This window comes from Anabas testudineus, chromosome 4 (assembly GCF_900324465.2).
Source record: "Anabas testudineus chromosome 4, fAnaTes1.2, whole genome shotgun sequence".
Taxonomy (NCBI): Eukaryota; Metazoa; Chordata; class Actinopteri; order Anabantiformes; family Anabantidae; genus Anabas; species Anabas testudineus.
The window spans coordinates 21,388,332-21,411,946 of record NC_046613.1 but is presented as its reverse complement, the minus strand read 5'-3'; the positions used below and the strand labels follow the sequence as shown (position 1 = coordinate 21,411,946).

Genomic DNA, 23,615 nt, shown 5'->3' with positions numbered 1-23,615 from the left:
TCAACATTAAGAATTAGTTCTTAGATTGGACACCTGTTTATCAATCATGTCACATTATTATTTTAGCAAAAGCATCATTATGTTATAGAAAAGTCCGACTGTCAGTTAAATATCACGAGGGCACAGTGCGAGAGAGAAGCTGGGTGAATGTTTAACAAATTTATTTCCACATCGTCACAAAACACTCAGATGACCAGTCAGTCAGGGTACAAACCTTTACTCTGTGACCAGGGAGCCAAACAAAACACAATATACATTTATAAATAAAAACGCAGGTTACTGTGAAGATGAACTCATCCTAACTGTTCCTACATGGAGCAAACTTAAGGCATTAATGTATGAACATCTGTATGGCTGCCTAAAGGGTAATTCAAATAAAATAAAAGTCGCAAGAAGTAGATCATCTTTATCCAATCTCATGCAGGTAGACTGTGAAAAACATTACATTGGCCCATTGTACATTCATTCATAGTATAGGTTAAGGTCCTGACAGCATGGTATGTTATGGAAATATATGACAAACTGTAGTTTAGAGTACTGCATACAGAAAAGAACATGACACCAGACCATTTAGTCCATTTTACCTTTAAGGTGAGACACTTCAGAAGCCTAAAAACACTCATAAATGATCAATAATCTAAATAATTCATCATATTTGCTCCATGTTTGATTTGTTTTCTACAAGTAGAAAAGTTCAAAACCCTTGATTTTCAATCTTTTTTCAAGCACTTTCAAAAGCTTTATTTAAAAAAAAAACAAAAAAAAAAAAAACACAATTAGTAAGAAGGGGACAATGCCAAACAGTCAGTTTGCAGTTGTCTTCTTCAAATACGAGGGCCCACAATTGTACAGGAAGAGTAACAGATCTTACACCTCAGGATGAACACTACACTGTAGCTCCACGCAGGTCTTACTGCAGGGCTACTGCATTGAATTGCTTTTTTTGTTTCTGGTGTTGTTCGGTCCACTGTTTAGCATAAGGATAAACAGCTAACACAGTTTCCTAACACTCAGCTCCAGCTGTGTGCAATTATGCATCATTATTTGATTGTTTTCTTGGCTGAGCTTATGGACAGTTAAGATAGGAAAAAACACAAGGGGCGTTTCTCATGTTGGTACTGAACGTCTTTCTAATACATTCTGTGATTACTGAATCTTATTAAAGATAACTTTAGTCCTTCATTAGTTCAAGAAGTAGTTGGGTCTTCACTCCAAAGAATGTAGGACAGGCTACATAACAGTATCCAACAAACAGCCTGTACACAAAGCTTCAACCTTTGCTGCTTACATATAATATAACACACACACTCTCACACACACACATACACACCCTCTCTCACACACACACGCTGCATCCCCATCTCAAAATACAGCTGTCGTTCAGATTAACAACATTTCAAGTAAAACATTTACAACTGATGTATGAAAAAAAAAAAATTTCTCCATATCCCTTCGTTTACGTTTCCTTATGAGCGATGAAAAAGTTTCAGCTTTTTTTGTTTGTTTGTTTGTTTTTTTCTGGCACAGATGAGGCAGTGGTTTAAAAAAAAAAAAAAAGCTTACAAAACACTCAGAGACACCGTCAAGTGTCATCCCACACTGACATATGAACACGTACAAACACACATTAGTGAGCGTTTTCATTGGGGCCTGCCAATGAACATCTGTAGATGTACAGAAAGACGATTAATGCATATGAACACATGTAAACACACTCGCACGTATCAGTTTGGAGGATACATGGGAAACGATATTAAAGATAACACTATAAGTTCGTCACGTTAAGCCTACAGTAGAAAAAGAGGTTAGACTGTGACTGTACATACATACATACTGTGTATTGGTTATGCTGCTTGAAAAACATGCATACTAGGCTAACTTTCTTCTTACATAGTCCTTTTGGACAAAAAGGCATTGGGAACTAGATTTCTTTAAGTGCATACCCAGAAAATTGTCTTTTGTCCCTTTTTGAAGTCTGTCATTGATATGCCTTAATGCAGGATCAGCTTTCACAGACCTCCGTAAAGTCTGATTTGGCACATAGACACACAGAAAAATAAGAGGAGGAGGAGGAGAGCATGTTCAGTGGCGTCTGACTGTAGAAAGAAAACATGAACGATGTAGAAAACATAAAAAGATGAGTCAAATACATTCTAGCCATTAATGCGCCAGTAATACGACGTCATACTGTACACGAGCACCACGAGAGCAGACCACAACTTTGGCTTTTCAATACAATCAACGGTTGACATGGTGCAGACTCCCTCTTTTTTATTTTTTCCCCACTGACCTTTTGAAGGATTTCCAATGATTTGAAAGTGAGCGGGCTTGTGAGGCTGCTCTGAGGCATCTTTCCTGGTAAAGTCTACGTTTTCACCTCAGCAAAGCACAGCATTTAATTGGTTCTCAACACAACTGCACTCATGGTTCTACCACCAAAAGCACCTTTTTTAAAACAATTTTTGATAAAGCTCCCTAGAAACTTCTCTAGAGACCAGTCAGTTATGGTCTGCTATGAAGACACTGTGAAACATGGCATTTTCAAGCTGTACTCCTGTTTTACTGCCTAAATTGTTCTGTTATCTTTTGTAAAATGCAAAATATATAGCATGATAAAAAAAAAAGGTACGCAAATACTTTTATATCAAAACATGTTTTCTTTGTATAAAAAAAAATTGATGACTCATCTTAAACACTAAATAAAAATGAAATAACAAGTGAGACAATTACCTAACCCACCAGTATCATAAAAAATCCCACTTAGCTAGTGGCCCAGAGCAGCTAGCAGTGATAAAACAGGAGACATACATTTGGATCTCTGTAGAAAAGGTCCAATTTCACCTCTTTTTCATTTTGTATTTGCTCCGCTGTAAGCGATCAAATTAACATTGAATGATTGTCCAAATCCTTTTCATCACTGAACTAAACATGCTTCACTTGGTTCATAAAAAGGTGGTGTGACTTTGAAATGTTCAAAAGGCTACTGTACATGCTCAAATAATTGTTGGAAAAAATATAAAACATTAAGATGCTAACAAAACAAAACAAAAAAAAGTGCAGAGCATGGCTTTAATAATACCTGGCAACAAAAAGCATGGCTCAAATGCTGCCAGGGTTATGGGCTCAGAGAAAGGAGTTCTGGATAAAATTATCCACCAGTGTGTGAAAAACATAAGGTAAATGCTATTTATCCATAAGTCGACATTATACATCAGACATTCAACAAGGGGACATGCTGACTTCAACCTAACATGTTCAGAAACACAAATAATACACAATCTAGATTTTCATAGAAACTGCCATGCTGCTTCTTCGTGGTAATTGCACTATCATGGTTTGTTTACTACAGCTTGCTTAGGCAGAGTCTGTATAGCTTAGCAGTGTGCAGTGTTGTGGACTGTTGTGCTGTGACGCCAAGGCATATTATCAACAGGAAGACATGACATTCCCCTGGGCCTCTGCTCGCCAACAAAACAGACAGCCAAGGGCTTAAAATAGGCCCCCTTATTCATAAAGTGAGAGACTGGCACTTTCACTCTTGCCATTTTGCATCCCCAAACAAATGAATCTTTATCATTCCAAACATGGCTGTAAACTAGCTACAACGAAGCTAATTGGTCTACTCATGAGGTCAAATTAAATGTTTAACTTAAAGTGACTGAAGCAAAAAAGGGGCATCAGCTATCTCAATTTACATGTGAGTAAAACTCAATAATGAAAAATACTGGGGAAAGGAGTTGCACTAATGGCAGTCAGAAGACGCTGCAGGTAAACACAAAAACTTCAACTCTATTTACACAAATAATGCTGCATTTCTGGAGAATCGTTTTAGGATTTTGACTGTGTAGAAACTGAAAGAAACTAGATACATAAATAAATTTAAAAAGTCATAATAAATCTGTATATTACTCTGTTATTTTTAAGTGCTGTTGTTTGATGGAGAGGCATCAATACCCTGATGTTTATGCAAAAGTCTAAAGCTGCACCACAAAACAAATGTTCCCAAGGGTGGAGTGCTGTTTCACTGAGGAGACTGCAGAGCTGTAAAACAACCAAGACACTCCTGAAAAGTCTGAAAGGCGGAAAAGCGGATACTAATCATCTCAGAAGGGCAACTTCACCACAATAATGGTGGAAGACTGTGCAGTTGTAGTCGTCATAGAAGCTCCCATCCTCAGTAATCCTCTACTGTACTGTACAATGGAACATCTGTATTATTTAAGATAATGACAACAGTTCCTTGTGCCCGTTATCTTCTCAGCAGTGATAAGATTTAAAAAAAAGTTTCCAGTCCTTTCTGCAGTGGAGCCACAATGCAACACTAATATAGCAGAAGGGCAGCAAGTCTGATTTAATTTGTGGCTACATGTATAGCTTGGCAGATCTTCTTTATGTTGCTGAGCAGCAGCGTAAGGAGTAAAATTTCCTTGCTTACCCAGTTTGATTCTGATGGGAAAAAAAAAGAAACAAGGGACGCAGAGCAGTCCGGGATACAAGCACATATTCACCAGGACAGGAGGAAAATGCTCTGTTGTAATTCCCAAAACAAGCAAAAGGATCAGAGCAGAGCATCATCAAAACCACACATAAAGGGAGATGATAATGCCAAGACAATGAAGAAAACCAGGAACCTTGTTTAAATAAAGAGAATTGATACTACAGACATTAAAAAAAAAAATTAAGTTGAGTACGTCATTGTCAGTGCCATTTGTGGTGTCTGCCTATGGAGAACTGAAACTCCTTGTGTGTCTGGATGATAGACGTAAATACTCCCTGGTGAGACTGGTGGTTTTTCTTTGCGTGTGACAGATCAGTTTAGTGCATGCTGTCTGATTGTGTGGAATATCCAGTCCATCTTGGTGGTCCATCCTCCATGGTGAGCATCATTCATCTGTTTCATAAAGTAGTCCAATGCTTCCTGTACAAACAAGGAAGTAATAAAAGAGATTCATAAGTAGATAAAGTAATATTGAAAAGATTTCAAAAATTAAAGTGTGGAAGTATTATTAATAAAGACCCAGAACAGAACGGATATGAGCACATACTTACCTGCTCGCTTTTCTCTAGGGCCAGTGTCTTCCTGATGTAGGCAATATCGTCAAATGACTGCAGCTCAGGCATGCCAGAGCCCAGCATCATGGAGAACAGGTTGATGAAGAGGTTGGCATGCTGCCGGATGGCCAGGTAGGCTTTATAGCACATCTCCTGGAACCTGAAAGGAGGGACAATTGAGAATGTGAGAAAAAACATAAGCAAATGCAACTTTTGTCTTGTTGGCTGCAGTGCACCCACCCAAAACATTTGCAATCTGAGACCATATAAAGATGTTTTAACGAGTGTGATGGTTTCTGCAAACGGTGACAGTCAGCCGTTGTACAAATTACTATTGTTTGCAAACTGTAATAACTTCCTACACATTATGTTTGAATTGCCAGGTTTGAATATAATGCATCAAAAATACCTGCCGCAAACTGCATCTTGCAAATTTTGTAAAACAGGCCAGAGACCTGTTTGTTAGACAGAAGCTTACTAGCCAATTGCTTTGTTTATTATGCAATAAGGCAGTGACACCATAGTATCCCACAGAGATCTGGAAGGTTTTATCATAATTCAGTAAGTTGAGCAAGTTTCCACTCAACTTGCTCAACTAAGGGAAGTGAGGCAAGAAAAATGCACAGTGCTGAGTAATAAATTCAAACCTGTGTTCCATTCCCACACACAGTTTATCTAAAATAAAAGCCATTGTATGAGTCCTGTTTGAAAACAATGGTGATAACAATCTCATCCTTTAAACCCAGGCAGAGAAAAACACATCCATAGATATTTTTGTTATGGCAATCAGTATGTTATCTGCTGTATCTCACAACAGGACGACAGAAACTCATTTGTGGGCGTCGGCCATCAAACAAACCAACTGACAGGTTGCAGATGAAAGAAAGATGACAACAGATTCTACGATGAAAGGCGATGAAAGTTGCTGTAGCACCTCTCAAACTCTTTGGTCTTTGCGCACTCCTGGGATCCTTTGCTGATGACAATCAGGAAGTCTTGCGTCAGTACAAAGGGCACTCTCTCTCTCTTGTAGCCAAATTTCTTCTTCTTGTGATCCAGGAAATGGCCAAAATCTATGTGAAACAACTAAAGGAAAGCAGAAAAAACAGGATGTTGAAGTTTCTGTAACTCTCTCTTACAAGTAAATTTCTACCTTATATGTTGTATACCCACAGGAAACATGGGGCATCAACACTGATAGCAGATACAAGTTAAGTACAGTCACATAGGAACATACCTATGCATATACATATAGACAATGTTTTAACCTGATGAAGACTGGACTAGCACTGAAACCTTGTGCAGGTTAGTCTAATGTGTTGGTGCATAGTATGTCGAAAGTTGTAACCTATTCATCCTTGACCAAAATTTTGTACCTGTCCATCATCCTTGACCATAATGTTGCTGTTGTGTCTGTCTCCTATACCCAGGATAAATGTAGCTACACAGTAGCCAGCGCAGGACCTTGTAAACAGATCCACAGCCAAGTCGTACCTGCACAAATAACCAAAGAACAGCAGTCAATGATCTTCTCACTATTTTACTTAATAATGTAAAAGTACCACATATATATATATATATATATATATATATATATATATATATATATATATATATATATATATAAAATACATATGAGAAAAAGAAATAGACAGGTGAAAAATATCTAGAATTCCAAATGATTTCAGAATTCTGCTAATACTTTTTATAGTGTCTAACAAAGCAGAGATGCTGCATAAATAATCTTAGGAGAGAACTCACATCTCGCCCTTATTCTTGTCCTTGAGCCACTGATGCAGAGCGTTTGAATTAAACTGCAAAGCTCCTTTCAAGCCTCCTTTACACTGAATCTGCATGATGGTGTGGGAGCTGCGAACCACCTCAATGAGCCCCACACAGTCTCCCAATGACAGACAGCCATAGGGAAGCATCCTAGCACACATACAGAAAACAAATTTGCTTAGTCCGATGCACTGAGGCAAAACTAAGAGAGAGAATGAAGAAACTAAGGAGAAAGATGTGTAGAGAAAGAGAAACAAGAGAGGAAATAGAGGAAATATAAAAATAAAACAAGAGGAAATAGTACCGTAGATCCAATCCCTGATTCTGCCAAATATTCTCCATGATTTTAATAATCTGCAAAGTCAACATATCTTGGCGCAAGTCTAGAACATAGACACAGAACAAAGGCAGTTACAGTTAATATCACACAGTACTAACAGTTCAGAAACTTACACAACAGGGGGACTACAATTAAAGAAAAACATCACAGCTTAATTGCAAAGGATACATTTTAATGAATGCTGTAGCAGCCATTCAAGCACATACTGTTTTACAATTGTCAGGCGTAGTGTCAAGTAGGCGTAGTACTTGTACTGCTGAGAAGCCAACAAAAGGTTAAAAAGGTGGATTAACAGGCCACATGTATGTGTGTATTACCATCTCCATTTTTAAAGATGATCTCATTGTTCTGAAAAAGCATCTCGGACATGATGTCAGGATTCTCCCAATTTAGCCACAACGGCCTCTTTGCTGACGACATGATTCTGCATTCATCTAACCTGCACACAAATTAATTTAAGATCACATCTCAACTTATAATTACACACAAAGTAGAGTTGGAACAGTTCAAGTAAAAAAATCCAACATGTTCAGTTCATTAGTCACAGTTGAGGTCATGTACATATTGTACAGTTTAGTTGAAATAGTTTGATGCATGCACAGAAAAAAAAGCTATAGTTACTGTGTGCTTTTATACAACCTCTGCATGCAAATTCAGACAAAATTCATAACAAAAGCAGAGATGGTGTTTTTAGGCAAACATATGCAGCCTTATGCAGTTGTGCAGGATATAGAATTCCAGCATATTCTTAAGTACTCGAGTCGTATTGTAATATCCCCTCATGCCAACACGTAAGAAACATTTCACTCTCTGGAAAACACAAACGTCTGGGCTGGTGGATTTATTTAACTTAGGATGTTTATATCAGCGTTTTTTTTTGGCTTTAGATATCTACTTAGCCTCTGATTGTTCCAGAATTTAAGGCTTATTCAAGTTTTTTTTGACAAATAATTGAAAAGCATGGCCTGTTTTAACCCAAAACCCCAAAACCGTGGTATGAACTGAACTGTGAATGTTTTGAACCGTTTCACCAAAAACACACAATAGTTCATTAACTATTTGCTGTAACCTCAGGTTTCCCAGTTGGTGTGCCGGGTTGAGAGGAGAGGTGAAGTTCTGCAGAGCATCCATGTAGTCCGGTCTCTTCATCTGGTCTACAAGAAACCTCATCTGGACCTCCACAAGAGACACACACACATTTGAAACCAAACACATACAACAAATAGACATGTCTACCTGTTGATAAATGTTTCTTGGACATATGGAGTTGGACAGTTTATCTGATGCCTCATATGATGCCTTTTATTGCTGGTTCATTCGCTGTAATTCTTTCATTATGTTTTGTTTTGTTTTACAAACTGTAAACGGTGATGAAGGACAAAGTTGTATACACTTGTATGATCAAGATACTGGCCAGCATCACACACAATCTACAAATTTCGCCACAGAAACTTTAAAACATATAATCCTTTTAGTACAGGTGTGTGCTGCCACATTTCTTACCTTCTGTGTCTCATCTTTCTTTTCCTGTTTGAGGATGTCAGTGAGATTAATGAGCTTCTCCATGGCCTCCACTTGCCTGCTCAGGTGTTTGAGGTACATGCCACAAGCCCTGCAGTAAGCCTCTAGCAGCAGCCCAAACCTCTGGCTCACTGTTTTATTGTGCATTTCTGACCTGTGGTGAAGACACAAAGAGAAGCAAGATGAGGTTTCAGAAATGAAGGTGCATCAACATGAAGTAAAACCAATCTGAATGGTGACTCACTTGAGATGCCAGAAGAAGAAATGTCCTATCCTCTGATTGGTTAGGGCCTTTTTAAGTAGGAAACGGGCCAAGGGATTGTCAAGATACTGTTCATATTTTAATACCTATAACAGCAGAAAAAAGAATAAAGCAAATGCACCATCAAGTATCCTACTGTAGGAGGCCTAACAGACCAATCAAGAGCAGCTTTCCAACAGATAAAAAAAATGTAATCAAGGACATTCAAACTGGATAACAGCACTCCACAGTCCACAGGGGTTATGGCACTCTTAGAGGGCTTTCACACCTACAGGCTTTAGTTCGTTTAAAAACATGCTGTCTGATTAATCACAGACAAACCTGGAGATGTGGGGAGGGGAGGTGCCTCAAAGAGACCAGGTCAGATGACTATGCAGTGGATGTATTGTAATAAACAATAATTAGCGGAATGACCAACCCGCGTTAACATTCATAGTGAAGTCATCACTGTCTTGTAGTCCACAACACAGGACCTTTCTGCTATATTTACTTTTTTTTGTTACCACAGCACCACATCTGACCAATAAGCAGATTGAACATTCTCGCATAATTTGACACGACACGTTTTAGTACACTTTTCTCAGTGTGAACCTAAGCATACACACCAAGGTGTGAAAACACCCTTAGTTCCTCACTCTTCAATCAGTTTCTGAGCTATAACTTTCAGGCAGACCTACCTGTACGAGCTGGATGAGGTACTGGGACAATTTGTCATCAGTCAGGTATTTTTCAAGGCAACGTACAGCAAAATGTCTGACCATGGGGTCTGGATAGTTACAGTCCAGCAGCTCCATGGCCTGCTCAGGACGGATAGATGGCCATTCCTTTAACAGACAGTACATCTGGGAAAGACAAACCAAGAAATACAAGTTCATATTTTAATATGTCACAATTGAGTAGACAAATCGGACAAATGAACTTCTGAACTTCCAAACTGGTGTGAAATGTCTTGGTATCACCTGTGCTACTTCATCCCTGGAGTTCCATTTGACAGCCAAAAGGATCTTGGGGAGGATCTCGGGGATGTTCATGCAGTAGTGTCTGGTAGGGAAAGAGGGCATAACTACCACATCACATTCGAGGCAATTTATTAAGATTAAAATAAAATTTTGTTACTTCATGAACTCAGTTATATAGTAGACAGTACAGTGTCACATTTGATGGTGGGAAGTTACCTGTATCTCCAAAGGAAGTCTTTCTCCTGCTCAGTGATTTCTGACAGAGGGTCTCTGTTGCTCAGCTGCCTCAGCTGCTCAGTGTCGCTCTCTGTCAGAGCGTGATCTCTGGCTACACGGTTGCTCTGAAACACACAGAAGGACAATAGCTGAAAAACTACATTCGAGTTATAGACAACTGGGCTATAAGATTTAGAGATTTAAATAAATCTGAAATTACAGACTAAAAACTAAGAGATCGTCCACACTAGTCAATTTCCACCTTCATGCTGCCTCTACCAGTTAACTCAAACAGGATATTTACTTTACAAAATATTAAGAGAACTTGGAGTATGCAAACACATGTAAATTAAAAACCTGTCACCTGTCCTGTTTTTGCCAGAATAAAACCCAGCCAGATGCTACGTTCATTCACTGTCACTCCTAGCAGCATTACTGTGTAACCTCAAATAGTTTATATGTTAATAAAACAGTTAAGAAAACAAAGGAGTGGCTACAGCACAACTGTGTGAATGCCCTTGAGAGGTCCAGAGCCCAAACTTAAACCTTACTGAACATCCCTGAAACTGGCTGTGCACCAACACTCCCCATCCAGCCTGAATTTCTTATTATTAAATTTGCAAATATTTCAAACAACTCCATTAATCACTTACTTCTTCCTGTCACTCATAGGACTTACTCAGTAGACACTGAGCTTGTTTATTTACAAACAAATCAACTTTTGGTGAGAATAAAAGGGAAAAGGCATATTTTTAATACGTCCTGATGGTATAATTAATGTATCTGTCTTTGTGAGGTGTTTAGTTAACTCGATTTCTGAAAAGCTTTTGAGTTGTTGCACCCTTGTAGCCCAGTCACTATTGTTAGATAAGCAGGTTATTACCTGTCCAGAGAGGTTGTAGTTAAACCCCAGTTCCCTCGAGATGGTCCAGTTTGAATGATCCTCTACTGCATTCATATCTGGATATTTGACTGGACTGCTAAAGTGGTCAAACTCGAGCTCCAGACATGGCGTTTCCTGGACAACAAAGATCAGATGAATCTGTAAATGGCAGTATCTCACAAAGTATTTTGTATTCCTAATGAAACCTTTATTTTATTTACACAAGCTTTTTTTTGTTTGTTGTTTTGTTTTGTTGTTTTCATTTAAGCATAATGATAAATTCCAGCACCTTATTGGGGTTGGATCCAGTAACTCCTATGGGGTTGAGAAGATCTTCAAGACCATGAGGAACAGGCCACAGATTCAGAGCCATTTTGTTGGCGACAAGAGTGTGAGTATAGTCAAACAAGTTGATGTTACCCCAAGCTAGTGGACAGTGCTCCTAAAGGAAGAAAAGGGAGGGAAGACCTTCTGATCATCAGTATAATTATTGTATTAATTGTGTCATTCATAATTTAAAATGTTTTTTAGTTTTCCTACTTTTGAACTTCTGTAAGACTATTGTCTTAAAAAGTCTTAAAATAGGAAATGTACCTCTCATGCTGTTGAAACTAAGGCTGAAATGATTCCTTGACAAACTCCCACCATCCAAAGACATGTATGTGGGTTGATTGGTGACTCTAAACTACTCTAGGTGTGAATGTGAGTGTGAATGGTTGTCTCTCTCTATACGTCAGCCCTGTGATAGACTGGCGACCGCTCCAGGGTTTACCCCGCCTCCCACCCAATGACAGCTGGGATAGGCTCCAGCACTTAGAGTAGACAAAATGTTAAAGATGAGACAACTTAATCTTCAGTGTGTCTTAACTAAGGTGCAGTGATGGAATACGGTGACAAAGTACAACATGTCAAAATGCACCTATTTATAGTAAGTACTGGAACAAAAAGCTGCTTTAGAGTGTTTATCTTTAATTCAGGTGGGGCATGAAAGAGCATCCGCTGTGGCAAGAGACAGGACTCACCCCAGGTGTGAGTTACACAAACACACCTCTCTCTTCTAGCTTTTCCATCAGAGAGATGGAAGAAAAATCAATCAGTGCAGGTGTCAGTTACAAGTATCAGACCACATACACACCAACACAGATGAACACCAGCTGTTTTACACCAGATGGTTTCTAAACTTAAAATAAAGTATATGCAATTTTCATTGTAGAGCTGATATGGAGTATTTCCAACACAACATAAACTGCTTTTTAATAATAACAAATAAAGGCATTATAAAGGCATTTTTTAAGTTTTACATTTAAACATTTGAAATATGAGTTTAAGAGACAACAATTAGTTCCTTTTACAGCATGTTCTTAATGAGGCTCATACAAGAAAAACTGATTCTCAGTCAATAGAAAAATCCCTTCTGCTGATTGTGCTGCTGATGATGTTTTCTGCCACCACAGTGCCCACGGCTGATTAGTAATTAAACACAGCCAAAGACGATACCACAGCTCCCATTCACTGTGGACACATATACCCTGACAGATCAACACTAAACCAGCTAATAGACATTCAAACACACACTGCAGCACTGTCTGCCTGTCCTTTATATGGTATTAGTTTCCTTTGAATAGCATGAGTTAACCTTCTATATATAGATTTGTGTGTTAAAAATCACAAAATTACATTGCCAGTATTCGCAAACATGCCAGATTGCTTGATTTAACTGTTACTATTTCATTTAAGTTATTTTCTGTTCAATACTGCAGTAAAACTGTAGGACATTAGTACAAAGTATTTTACCTTTACCTCCATAATTACAGTCATGTGAAATAGTTAGTAGACCCACTCATAAGTCTATGTTTTGTGTGTAGAAACTGTTTCCATCAGATTTAAGAGGGTAAATTGCAGGTAAGTTGTAAGTTTAAGTAATTTAAAAGCTGTAAAAGGACCTTACGAGAGATGCAGTAAGTAAATGCCCAAAAACCTCAATGAACTGAAGCAATGTTGTACAAAAGAATGGGCCTAAATTCCCCCACAATGATGTGAAACTGATGAAGTCATACAGGAAATTACTTCAAGTTATTTCTGCATAGGTGGAACTACAAACTATTGAATCATGGGCATTACTTACTTTTGTCCACAGTTTAATTTTTGTTAAATTAATAAAATAAAAAAGTGATATGTTGATCGTCTGTGGTTGTATTTGCTTACCACCAAGACCCACTATGATCAGACCATTTATTTATTTATTTATTTATTTATTATGTTTTTGCACATGAAGAAGGGTAATACATTTTGCACATGCTGGCACTACTAACTGGCCAAGCAAGACTTCTGATTCCAGTTTTTGCATGTCCAATTCCTGTCACCTATGAATTTAAGAAACTGCAAAGTACATTCCTTCACTGCTTTCAACATACCTCCTTGGCTCCTTTCCTGCCCTTGACAGAACAGATGGAGAGGCACAATCTGGCAGCACGGGGGATGTCTGGGATGTACATATCATAGGTGAGCCACTCATTCCACCTGCAGGAAAAAAAAAATCATTCTCTGAGGCCCACGAAACAGCTTCAACTCAACCTCAAACCTTACTATGTAAGGACACTGAGTTAAAACTAAATGTATTAAACCCAAGGGATATTGGGCAAAACAAAATACACATATAATAGTCCCACAGTTGTTTCATTGAGAGAACGTGCAGTCATTCATTTAAAATGTCTTTTCGATACATGAAGACCAAGACTTTGGTTTAACAGTAATGTAATACAGCAGTTTAGTGTTACTAGCCACTAGACACTAAACTGACAACTTACCCTCCTGCCTCTGACTGCTTTAAGAAAATTGCCTGTTTAGACCATCTACAAGGCTTTTTTAGTGAAATTAAGTAAAAGTAAATTAACCAATAGTGAGTACTATTACCAGGTACCATAATTCAGCCCTTATGTATAATAAAAGGACTGTTGTAGTGAGTTAAAACACTTTTTTATTACCTGGGATTGGAGCAGGGCACTCGTTGTGTGTTGACATTGTCACACATTTGCTCACCTCCATGGTAAATGCCTGTCCTCACATATATCTGCAAGCAGAAGTGTAGAATAGACCAAATAGAAACATAAATAAAAGAATGAAAAGCACACAGCTAACAGCATGCTGGATACTCTTAATTGGCATACAGCCTGACAGTTTTATCCAAGGACATAATAACACGACTGAGTTTGTCTTACTGTTGAATGGTCATCCTTATGTTGGCCAATTATTTTCTACTAACAATGAGCATAGTGTCTGTTAATGTTTACGTAGACAACTGGACAAAGGATCTGTTGTTTATTGTGGCCGATCTATACAAGCATTGGTATTTTCTCTATAATCACTGGGTGACCCCACCTTGTCTATGTCACGTATGTTGACATTAACATAAGTAGCACAGAGGATTCGTATTCTCAGAGTTCCGTTGATGGTCCACAGCGACTTGGCAGCTGCCTCGCCATTCATATAGGATGTTGCAGTGGAGATTCGTCGGGAGTATGATGGCATGACAAAGTTATCTGTAGGCAACTGGGTGTACAGGCTGTCTTTTGCCATTAGCATCAGGTTAGGCAACCTGCCCAGCATCATACAACTACGGATATACTAGAAAGAGGGAGACGGAGAGAGGGAATGACACAGAGGAGAACACTTAGAAAGCTGATAGAGTTACACATGCGTAAGTGTAGCCAGTGATGTCAATTGGTCATTTTCCAGCAGCTGACTATAGAGGAAACAATGACACCATGTGCATCTTCTACTTTGATCAGGCTCAGAGGAATTCTCCTGGCACAGTGCATGAGCTCAGTACACTTACACTGAACAAAGTATCTGAAACAGACTGTGCCCTACACTGATACAGACTAATTTAAAAAACGTCTGGGATCCACACTTAGACCCTACCAGTAGATCAAAATTGAACACTGAATGCCGGTTTTTATATTCTTTTTCAACATTATAGTCAAATAAAGTCAAACAGTATTTATGATCAAAAGAACAGTTTGATGTGATCTGTGAAGAAAGCTCTTAACTATGTTTGATGGGCTTTATCCTTGAATCATTTAAGTCTTTTTCACTCTTCATTCATATAAACAGCATAAACTCAGTCCATCACACGCCTTAACAACACCGTTTAATGCTTTTTATTCTACATTTTTACAAATTCAATGGTTTTTCACAATTCCCAAAATGTTTGCCCATATGTCTCTTACCTTATACTGGCTGATTGGATGCTTTTCCAGCAGGTACTCATCACAACCGCAAACTTTAAGGATGTATTTACTCTGATATTCTTGAACACACATCTTTAGCTGCTCTGGAGAGAGCAGCATGCTGCGTGTCTTCTTACGAATGGCCTCTGCAATCACCTTCAGACACATACATACATACAGTCTACATTATTGGCCCAAATTATTGTTCCCTTCTTGTGACCCACAGTGCCAGTGTGTCTATATCCTTACATCTTGAATTTTAAAATTAAGGTGTGGCTCATGAATGATTGATTCATTCACTGCCTTGCATTTAATTTTTGCATACATTCACCCCCACCTGTTCGGGCACGCAATCGTGGTTGATCTTCAGTGTATACTTTTGCTTGTCATTGTTTGGGGAAACAATCACCCAAATCACAACGATAATCTGACCTGTGAAATGAGACAAACATTCAAAAAATGAACATAGAAGCTGTGAAAAACAATCAATAAAATCAATTTTTACTTTAGCAGCAGCCCAGTAAAAATAACCCTGTTATTCCTGTTATTCTGCTACCCACATTATAATGAGTACTCTTCTTCTTTTTCAAATATTTTTAAGATAACAGCATCACATCAGTCAATTTATTGATTGCCTGACTCATTACTGTAGTCCCCATCTATTCTCTAAGGCTCACTGGTACTATAACGCAGTATTGCTGATAGGCTGAAACGCTTATTACTTGCTCTCTTATCCCCACCTGACTGTAAGAGCTTCTGTTGGTTTGTTTTCTTAAAAATAATGATCCTAGGCTTTATCAAACAACACCAAAGATTTATATTTTAGTCTTCTGAAAAAGTCATAGGAAACAGCAAATGTGTATATTTGTAGCCTACCTTTGTCCAATTTGTTATAGATGTGCTTGGGAAGTTCCTGTGTGGATTCTACATTGGGAGGGTAAACGTATAATGCTCTACTATGTGGCCCGCTGGCATCTCTCAGCTCCACAGAATCTTTACAAACATTTAGGATGTTTCTCCTGAAGTCTTGAACCTCGGGGTCCTTCACAAGGTCAAACTCACACACAGGCATACCAATGGCAAAACCTGACAGAACAGAAAATAAAGTCAATGTTTTTGACAGAATTCGTCTGTTCAGAGATAAATAATTAGTTTTCCTATTTCATCTACTTTATCCAAAACAAATATAAGTAGCTCTTGTACATCAGTTCCGCTTATTAGCTCAAACTCACAAAATACGATCTTTATCATGCTCAATTCGTGGATAAAGTCACATAAATATTCTTCTTATTCTGGTGCTTAAGAAAACACTAAATTATTTGCAGAACCTTTTAAAGCTTTAGCTTCAAACTATCTATATATTTTTTTTAAGTATCTAACAAATGAATAGTTCTTCTCCTAAAATTTTTGAATATTTTTCTACAGTTTGTAAATGAAAAGAAAAAAATCTTTTCAATAGACGCCATGCACCAAAGTATATTTGAATTCACATTTTTGAACCACCCAGAGTCATAAAACAAAAATAAACCAACAGAACCATTTTTAATCACAGACCCTCTCACCAATTTCTCTGTTAAGAATCTTTTCCTCTCTGTTGCCAACTGGTTCAATGACCTTGAGAAATGGCTGAAAGAGGCGGAGGTCACACAGCCTTCGAGTCTCATCATAGAACTCCTCCCGCTCTGCTTCCTGCACATAGTAGAAAAAAAACAACAAGGCTCAATATTCACCTCTCTGTTTTTCATGAAAGCCAACTGTGAGTTGCTGCAGAGTGTATGTTTTAGAAATGTAGGAAGCAAGTGTCCTTTTCGACTTCTAAAATGAAGATTTGTTCTGTTTTACAAAGCTTTCCAACCATGAGAAAGTGAGGACAGGGAGTTACTCTGAACAAAAACGGAAACAAGTTGGCTGTATTTTGAGCACAGTCTCTGATTAGGTTTAGAAATCGTGTTTATTTTTATTAGCATCTAAGGCCGCCTTGGCAGTTTCTGTTCCCCTTATGCAAACAAGATTGTTCCATCATACTTTCAAAAGCTTCCATTATGTATCTTCATTTACTTGGTCACCTCTGCCTTTCCCTGAGATTCAAATTGAGATTCAGAGTTCTTACCTGTGTCACGCTGACAAAGATGTAGGACGTCTCCTCCTGTAAGAGGTGATGGAGAGGATATTTCCGGGCCTCCTTAAACAGCTCATGTTTGATGGTAATGAGAGTGGCCTCACGGAGACACTCCAGGGTCAGAATCATCCCATTGGGCAGAAGGCAGTCCACTAGGATCCTGCAGACAACACAGCATCATACAACATTAATGGCAATGTTAATAAAATTCTTTTTTTTTTTTTTATTAGCAATACGATGAAATTAACAAGCTAATATTTTGTGTATCACAATTTAAACTACACTGAAACATATTAAATTAACAATAGTACTTAATGTCATACCTGGGGGGCATCAAGTGGATGCCCCATAGTTCCCCTGAGGACGGCCTGGGAGGCATCTTCTTCTCTGTCTCTCAGCTCAGTCACACAATTTAGCTGCAGAGCAAAACCTGTAAGGCAATCACAATTTGAATCAAGTTCTGCCCACTATAGTATAAAACACAAGTTGAAACTTTTTTCAACTTAGAGTCCAATAGCAATGCAGGAGCTAAAATGCGGTCTCCTTGAGGCTTCTGTTCAGACTGAGAATGTTGTATGTATGGGAAGTCAAGAGTATGGCTGACGAACCAAAACACACCCAGTGACTGACTGGGTTCACATGAGACCATTTGACAGTTCCATAAAACTAAAGTAACTTTTTAAAAAAACAAAAGTAAGTGACCCAATTAGGCAGCTGCAGCTTTACATACGTAAAAAGTGTTTTATAAATGTAGTTTGTTGTCCTTTGGCAACTCTGGTGACTTCTGGCTAACATGAGCTGGTTTTGGTTGAGGGCAGCTGCGGGTATGGCTTAGTGAAGCTGCAGTCATGACTACTGGCTGTGGCCAAGTCTCAGCTGCGTTCACCGAGTTAAGATAACAAGCATGCTCAATCAACCACACAGGAGTGCACTAAAACAAGTACAGTGAGTGACTGCAGGCCATCTATGGCATATGTAAAACCAACATGCTTTACTTCTTACAAACATTTTGTGCTTACATTCAACACAGTCTTTTGCTACCTACAGCCAACTCGTGTTCCATCTGAAAATATAGTTATAATAATAAACTAAACGTTGAAAGACCTGTCCTCAAAGTGAAAGCAATTTTAAACATCTAAGAGGAAGTTTTACACTTCTGTGTTGTCATCCAGTGCATGCACTTTAAACTGAAATGAAAGCAATTAGTTTATTGTAGGTAGAGACAAACAAAGTGTTTCCCAGTGGCCTATTTAAAGGAACTAATGTGCTACAGTATCTTCTGTAGTATGTAGATGATTCATTTACCCATTGGATGTTGACTCATCTTTCTGTTTTGATTCTATGTAATTGGGAAAAAATCCCTTGGCTATTCCGATAAGTTACTTCACTTGAGGTCTTGTGTCTAAATCTTCTATATTCTATAGGTGAGATTCAATCTAACAAACCTTTCCAGCATAACGCTACTGCAGCAATCCTATATTTTTACATGCAAGGCTAGTTCAACAAACCTGCCTCGTAGCACTTCCTGTATCTCAGAGTTAAATTCTAAAAGAATGATGGGTTCAATAGCAATTCAGTCGAATAAGTCGGAGGCAAAAGCCAGGTCAGATATCACACAGACCGTTGAAAAAAAGTCTTCAGGATCAATACAGAAGAGCTACAGACCATTTTGATGCATTCGAATCAAACAAAAACAGATTTAAAGCATGTTACCATATCCTTCCAAAAGTAAAAGGCAAATTGAATAATGTTTGAGACTGCTCACAACAGATACAAGTTAGTTAAATTCATATATCAGTAGAGCCTTACAGCAGATTTAAAGTAATATAATTATGTAAAATATAGCTTAATAAAATTATCTACACCTGAGGACCAATGTGTCTGTGTAATCACAAGAAAGATTTAAAGTTTTATTTATGCAGACATTTGCAGACTTGATAGATTTAAAGGGAGCCTTGTCTGCCTAAAGATTTGCATCTCGTCACCCTAGTCCTACGGCCATGAGATGTGGCAATAAAATATAACAATACCTATAGTTTCATGTTATAAATCTAACATGGGCCAAAAATCCACAACAGCCTTAAAACACAGTTAACCTCTTTTACTACCTATGCATGAATCACATAAAAGTGTGTGTGGAGACGATCTACAGATGATACAACCATATAGTACAGTCGAATGCTCAAAGCAAAGCCCAAATAGTGCAAGATGTTTTCGCCTGCAGCACAACATATGGCAAAAAATATGGAGATGGAAGTAAAAAATGGTTTCTTTCGCAACTTACATCTGTGGACATGGACCCGATTTATACAGCCGAGAAAGGAGAGTAGTTAGATTTAGAGTAACAGATGTATCACACTCTGGATATGAAGTCATCTCAATCAGGATATGATATTTTGGTCATATTACATAGCCCTACCCAGTGCAAAGTGATCTATTTTACATAGGACACATACACTACTATAGTTTTTAAATTAGATGTGAAATATGTTACAGTAAGTAACACATGGCTGCTAAAATGAAGATCAAAAATAAGTCAAATGTGAAATATCTACGTTATGGAACTTGCGTTTTAATTTCTGAAACATATCTTTTTTTTATTAAGCCTTAAATTAGACATTTATATTAAGAGATATTCAACAAAGATTTCTAAACTGTCAATTACACAAACACTTAATTCTAGTCAGCATAGACTGACTTTTTAAAGATAAAGTGAGTAATTAATAATTAGTGTACTGTACTTGGCATTTCTCAAGAAAATGATAAAATACGTAGAGGTATTTTTAACATTCAAGATTAGCTCATTCAAACTTCTGCTATGAAGTACTGGAAATTAAGGGTCTCTAGAGTCACAGTGACTCAACTGCAGATTGTAACACACTGATGGGAAAGAATGTGTTGTGTGGTCTTTTAAGAACCATATTTAATTTAACCTTTAGACAGCTTAAGACCACAAACAAATTTCAGAAAAGCAATAAAGATATATATTAACAGATTGTTCATCCTGTATTGTTCACTGAGAGCACTCAAGTAGCCAATGCAGTCTTTCATATCAGGATGATGATATCTGATCTAATTTACAATAATGTTATATTCATACCCTTCCGCTCTACCAAACAGGAGTCTTGGCACATAATACCACGTCTCCCTGAGTCTTACTGTAGATCAGATGGAGTTGTTACAGCACCTGAAAACATAAACTCCTGGTCCTGATTGTGGAAATGTGTTAGGAGTTTCACTAACTGGGAGTAAAATACAAGGCATTGCCACACCATGCTAGTGGGTTTGAATCTCTTTGCAGGTCTGCACTTTAGCCAGCTCCCAGACATCCGACATGTCTCACGCACCTAATATTGTTTTAGCAATAACACTCACACTGTGGTCATTGTGGCCACAATGTAGTAGCACTACATGTTGTTGAAAGTTATCTTGCACATATAACAGCTCTTAAATTTTTAGATTTCTTTGGTAAAAGCAGCAAGCTCAATAACATGAATATAGCAATTCAATCATGCTTACAAGGACAGGGACATTTGGGGATGTCCCAAGGGGAGCCTCGGTGTGCTGGAGGAAGCTGGCGAGGAAAAGGAACATTTCTGGGCTACTTCATTTACCCTGCTGCCAAAACAAGCCTGACCAGGATAAGCATCCGGCGCGTGAATGGATGGGTGACTAAATAAAGTGCAAGGAGCACAGAAAAATATAGCAAACTCTCTGAAACCTTGACATTAAAAACCACAAACTGATCAAAAACAGTCAAAGTTGAAAGTTGCGACTGAGAAAAGAAATGGAAGAAATTAACACTTAATGAGAATGAAAAAAACAAACTTCATTTACAAACATGTGTAGCTTTGAATATGTACAAGGTAAATTAGAAATCCCTGGATTAGAACAAACCACCCTTTGAGCAGTTCTGCGATCTGTGACCTTGATCAGGATGCAGCTAAGCACTTTAGGACAAAAGAGGAGGCTTCCTCACAACACAGGATGTGGGGAGTGGGGAAACCTTGGCCTACACACAGCTTGCTTTGAATACTGAAACACAACACAACTGCACAAGTAGTAGGCTTGTGAGACCAGACATTTTCTCAGTTTCATATATTTGTAGTAAGTAGATGATTTAGACAATTGAAACACATTTCGCAGTGTGGTTTAAAGAAAAAAAAACACACTTGTGAAACCATTATCGCTCTTTAATTTATTTTGTGTATGAAATCAGTTCTGCAATTTAAAAAGGACAGTTCACACGCATAAGACAAGATAGGAAATTAATTGTAGTGGCTGTAAACAGCAGCACAGGGAGGAATGTGTAAAGCATACCTATTTTGATGATGGGACAGTTCCACCCTTCATGTTTCAATCCATCTTCCAGCTGTCACTGAAATATGTGTTGGGAGGAGAGGAGATTAAAACACAAACAACATCTGTATCAGTGGCTAGTCAAGTGATTCAGGGTGGCTAGAAACAGGTTAGCTAACGTTAGGTGTTTGGGAATGACTACCCACAGATGACAGCTAACTACATAACACAGTGGGCTCCCAACATAGTGACGTGTAATAATGAAATAGCCGACATAATTACTTAAACACTCTGACCACATCGGCTCTTATCAATAACATCTCTTTCTACTCATGTCCAACAATTTGGCTATGTTAGCTAGCTTTTTTTTGTTCACTAGCTAACGGCTAACGCTGAGTCTGTCACCCCCCTTGTTGGAAAACAGATTCCCAGCGTTCAACATTTGTCTGCTAAAAGGCTCAAATATAAATCATTTAACACAACAGCCTACCCCCTTTTTTTGAGATGGCGTCAACGCGGCGGAGTGTTTCAGGATGCTGGTCTGAAAGGCTCTTCCCCGGCTAATGCCAGTTAGCTAGCTTCCCTTCCAGATAGCCCAGCCCTCCAGGTCCCAACGGCCGGCTGGTGGCTCCCGGCGCCGGGCAGAGCAGCCTGTTTGTCCGTCGCCTGTCAGCGTCGGAGCCAGCTACCAGTGACTGATGGCGTTACTCCACACCGACAGAAAAAGCTCTTGTATTGTCGCAACAAGCTGTACACTTACAGCAAATACAAACAGAGCCGCATGTCCATGGAGAAGGGTCAACTTGAGGATGTTTTCAGCAACTGAGTTGCTGGTCGACTGGACGAGTTGCCTTGCTGCGACATTGCAGCCACGCTGTCTGTCTCCCCTTCTCTCTGTCTCTCTGTCTGTCTGCCTGTCTTTCTTTCTTTCTGTCTTTCTGTCGGGGCCCTCCTCCCTTCCTCTGTAACACAGAGTGAAACTACTCTGTGTGATTTATCATCCAGTGATTCGAGGAGCCGCCTCACTTGGTTCCCACCACATTTTACTACAGGACCACGAACATCGCTCACGTTTCAGTGTGTGTGCGTGACGCCTCACTGTTATTGTGAAGAAGCTCATAATTAGACAAGATAAGAAGAGTTTATTGATCCACAGGGAGGGAAATCACACTTTAGAGCAGTAAGGAAATAAAAAAATTATTTAAGCTGATAAAATATCTGAAAATCAGTTTGCTGCACTTGGATTTTCTCCATTTCACGTAATAAAATAAACATATTTGTGTATCTAGCCTACTATAGTCCTATATATCCTATAATAGATAGCAATAATGAATAGAATAAGTATAATAACATGGCAAGTCCAAAGATACTACATAATAAAATAAAACTATACAAGTTAGACTGTCACATCATTTGCAGTTTTGTCTATCTCTTGTCTTTTTTCATTCCTATGAGGTCATTTTGTGTCTATTTTTTAGTTATATGGCTCTATTTGTTGGTTTTCTATCAATCATTGGTCATTTTGTGTTTATTTTTAGTCTTTTAGTCATCATTCTGTGGTCATTTTATGTATCTTGTGCTAGTGGTATATGATGATAATTTTCCATTTGTCGTGTTTCATTGTGTAACCTGTCTATTTTTTGGTAATTTTTGTCACTCTGAGGTCATTTTGTGTCTATTTTACTGGTTGTATGTTCTTTTTTGGTGACTTTCAGTCATTTGTTATTTTCTAATTATGGTTGTTTGTTTCTATTTAATATAATATGTATAATATTGTATGGACAGATAATGAATGACAATAGGATGTACAACAATATCACACTGTACAATATATATCAATAAAAAAACAACTTTATTCAAAGCCAACTAACAAGCTCAGAAATGGCTACCTTCGTTTTACTGACAATAAAAATATTTATGACTTCTTTTCAATTCTTTATACCATCCCCACAA

General features: G+C 38.2%; 1 protein-coding gene across 3 annotated transcripts; it reads right to left on the bottom strand.

Moving 5' to 3' along the window:
* Positions 1-144: 144 nt before the first annotated feature.
* Positions 145-22,720, bottom strand: LOC113152346 (phosphatidylinositol 4,5-bisphosphate 3-kinase catalytic subunit alpha isoform). Of its 3 annotated transcripts, none has more exons than XM_026345531.1 (26): positions 22,153-22,720; positions 21,684-21,741; positions 17,687-17,793; positions 17,355-17,523; positions 16,807-16,933; positions 16,121-16,330; positions 15,582-15,676; positions 15,245-15,400; positions 14,394-14,639; positions 14,000-14,085; positions 13,430-13,535; positions 11,305-11,457; positions 11,016-11,150; positions 10,133-10,257; positions 9,917-9,998; positions 9,635-9,799; positions 8,940-9,043; positions 8,678-8,849; positions 8,244-8,350; positions 7,492-7,613; positions 7,139-7,217; positions 6,814-6,984; positions 6,429-6,546; positions 5,987-6,138; positions 5,050-5,212; positions 145-4,918 (listed from the first exon to the last, which is right to left on the bottom strand). In XM_026345531.1, exons 3-26 carry the CDS (start codon positions 17,740-17,742, stop codon positions 4,811-4,813), a joined length of 3,207 nt encoding a protein of 1,068 aa, XP_026201316.1. In that variant the 5' UTR covers positions 17,743-17,793; positions 21,684-21,741; positions 22,153-22,720; the 3' UTR covers positions 145-4,810. The 3 variants fall into 3 exon arrangements, with proteins under 3 accessions (XP_026201316.1, XP_026201318.1, XP_026201317.1); XM_026345533.1 differs by having other exon boundaries at positions 8,244-8,344; XM_026345532.1 differs by lacking the exons at positions 21,684-21,741; positions 22,153-22,720 and adding an exon at positions 20,883-20,982.
* Between the last annotated feature and the right edge of the window lie 895 nt (positions 22,721-23,615).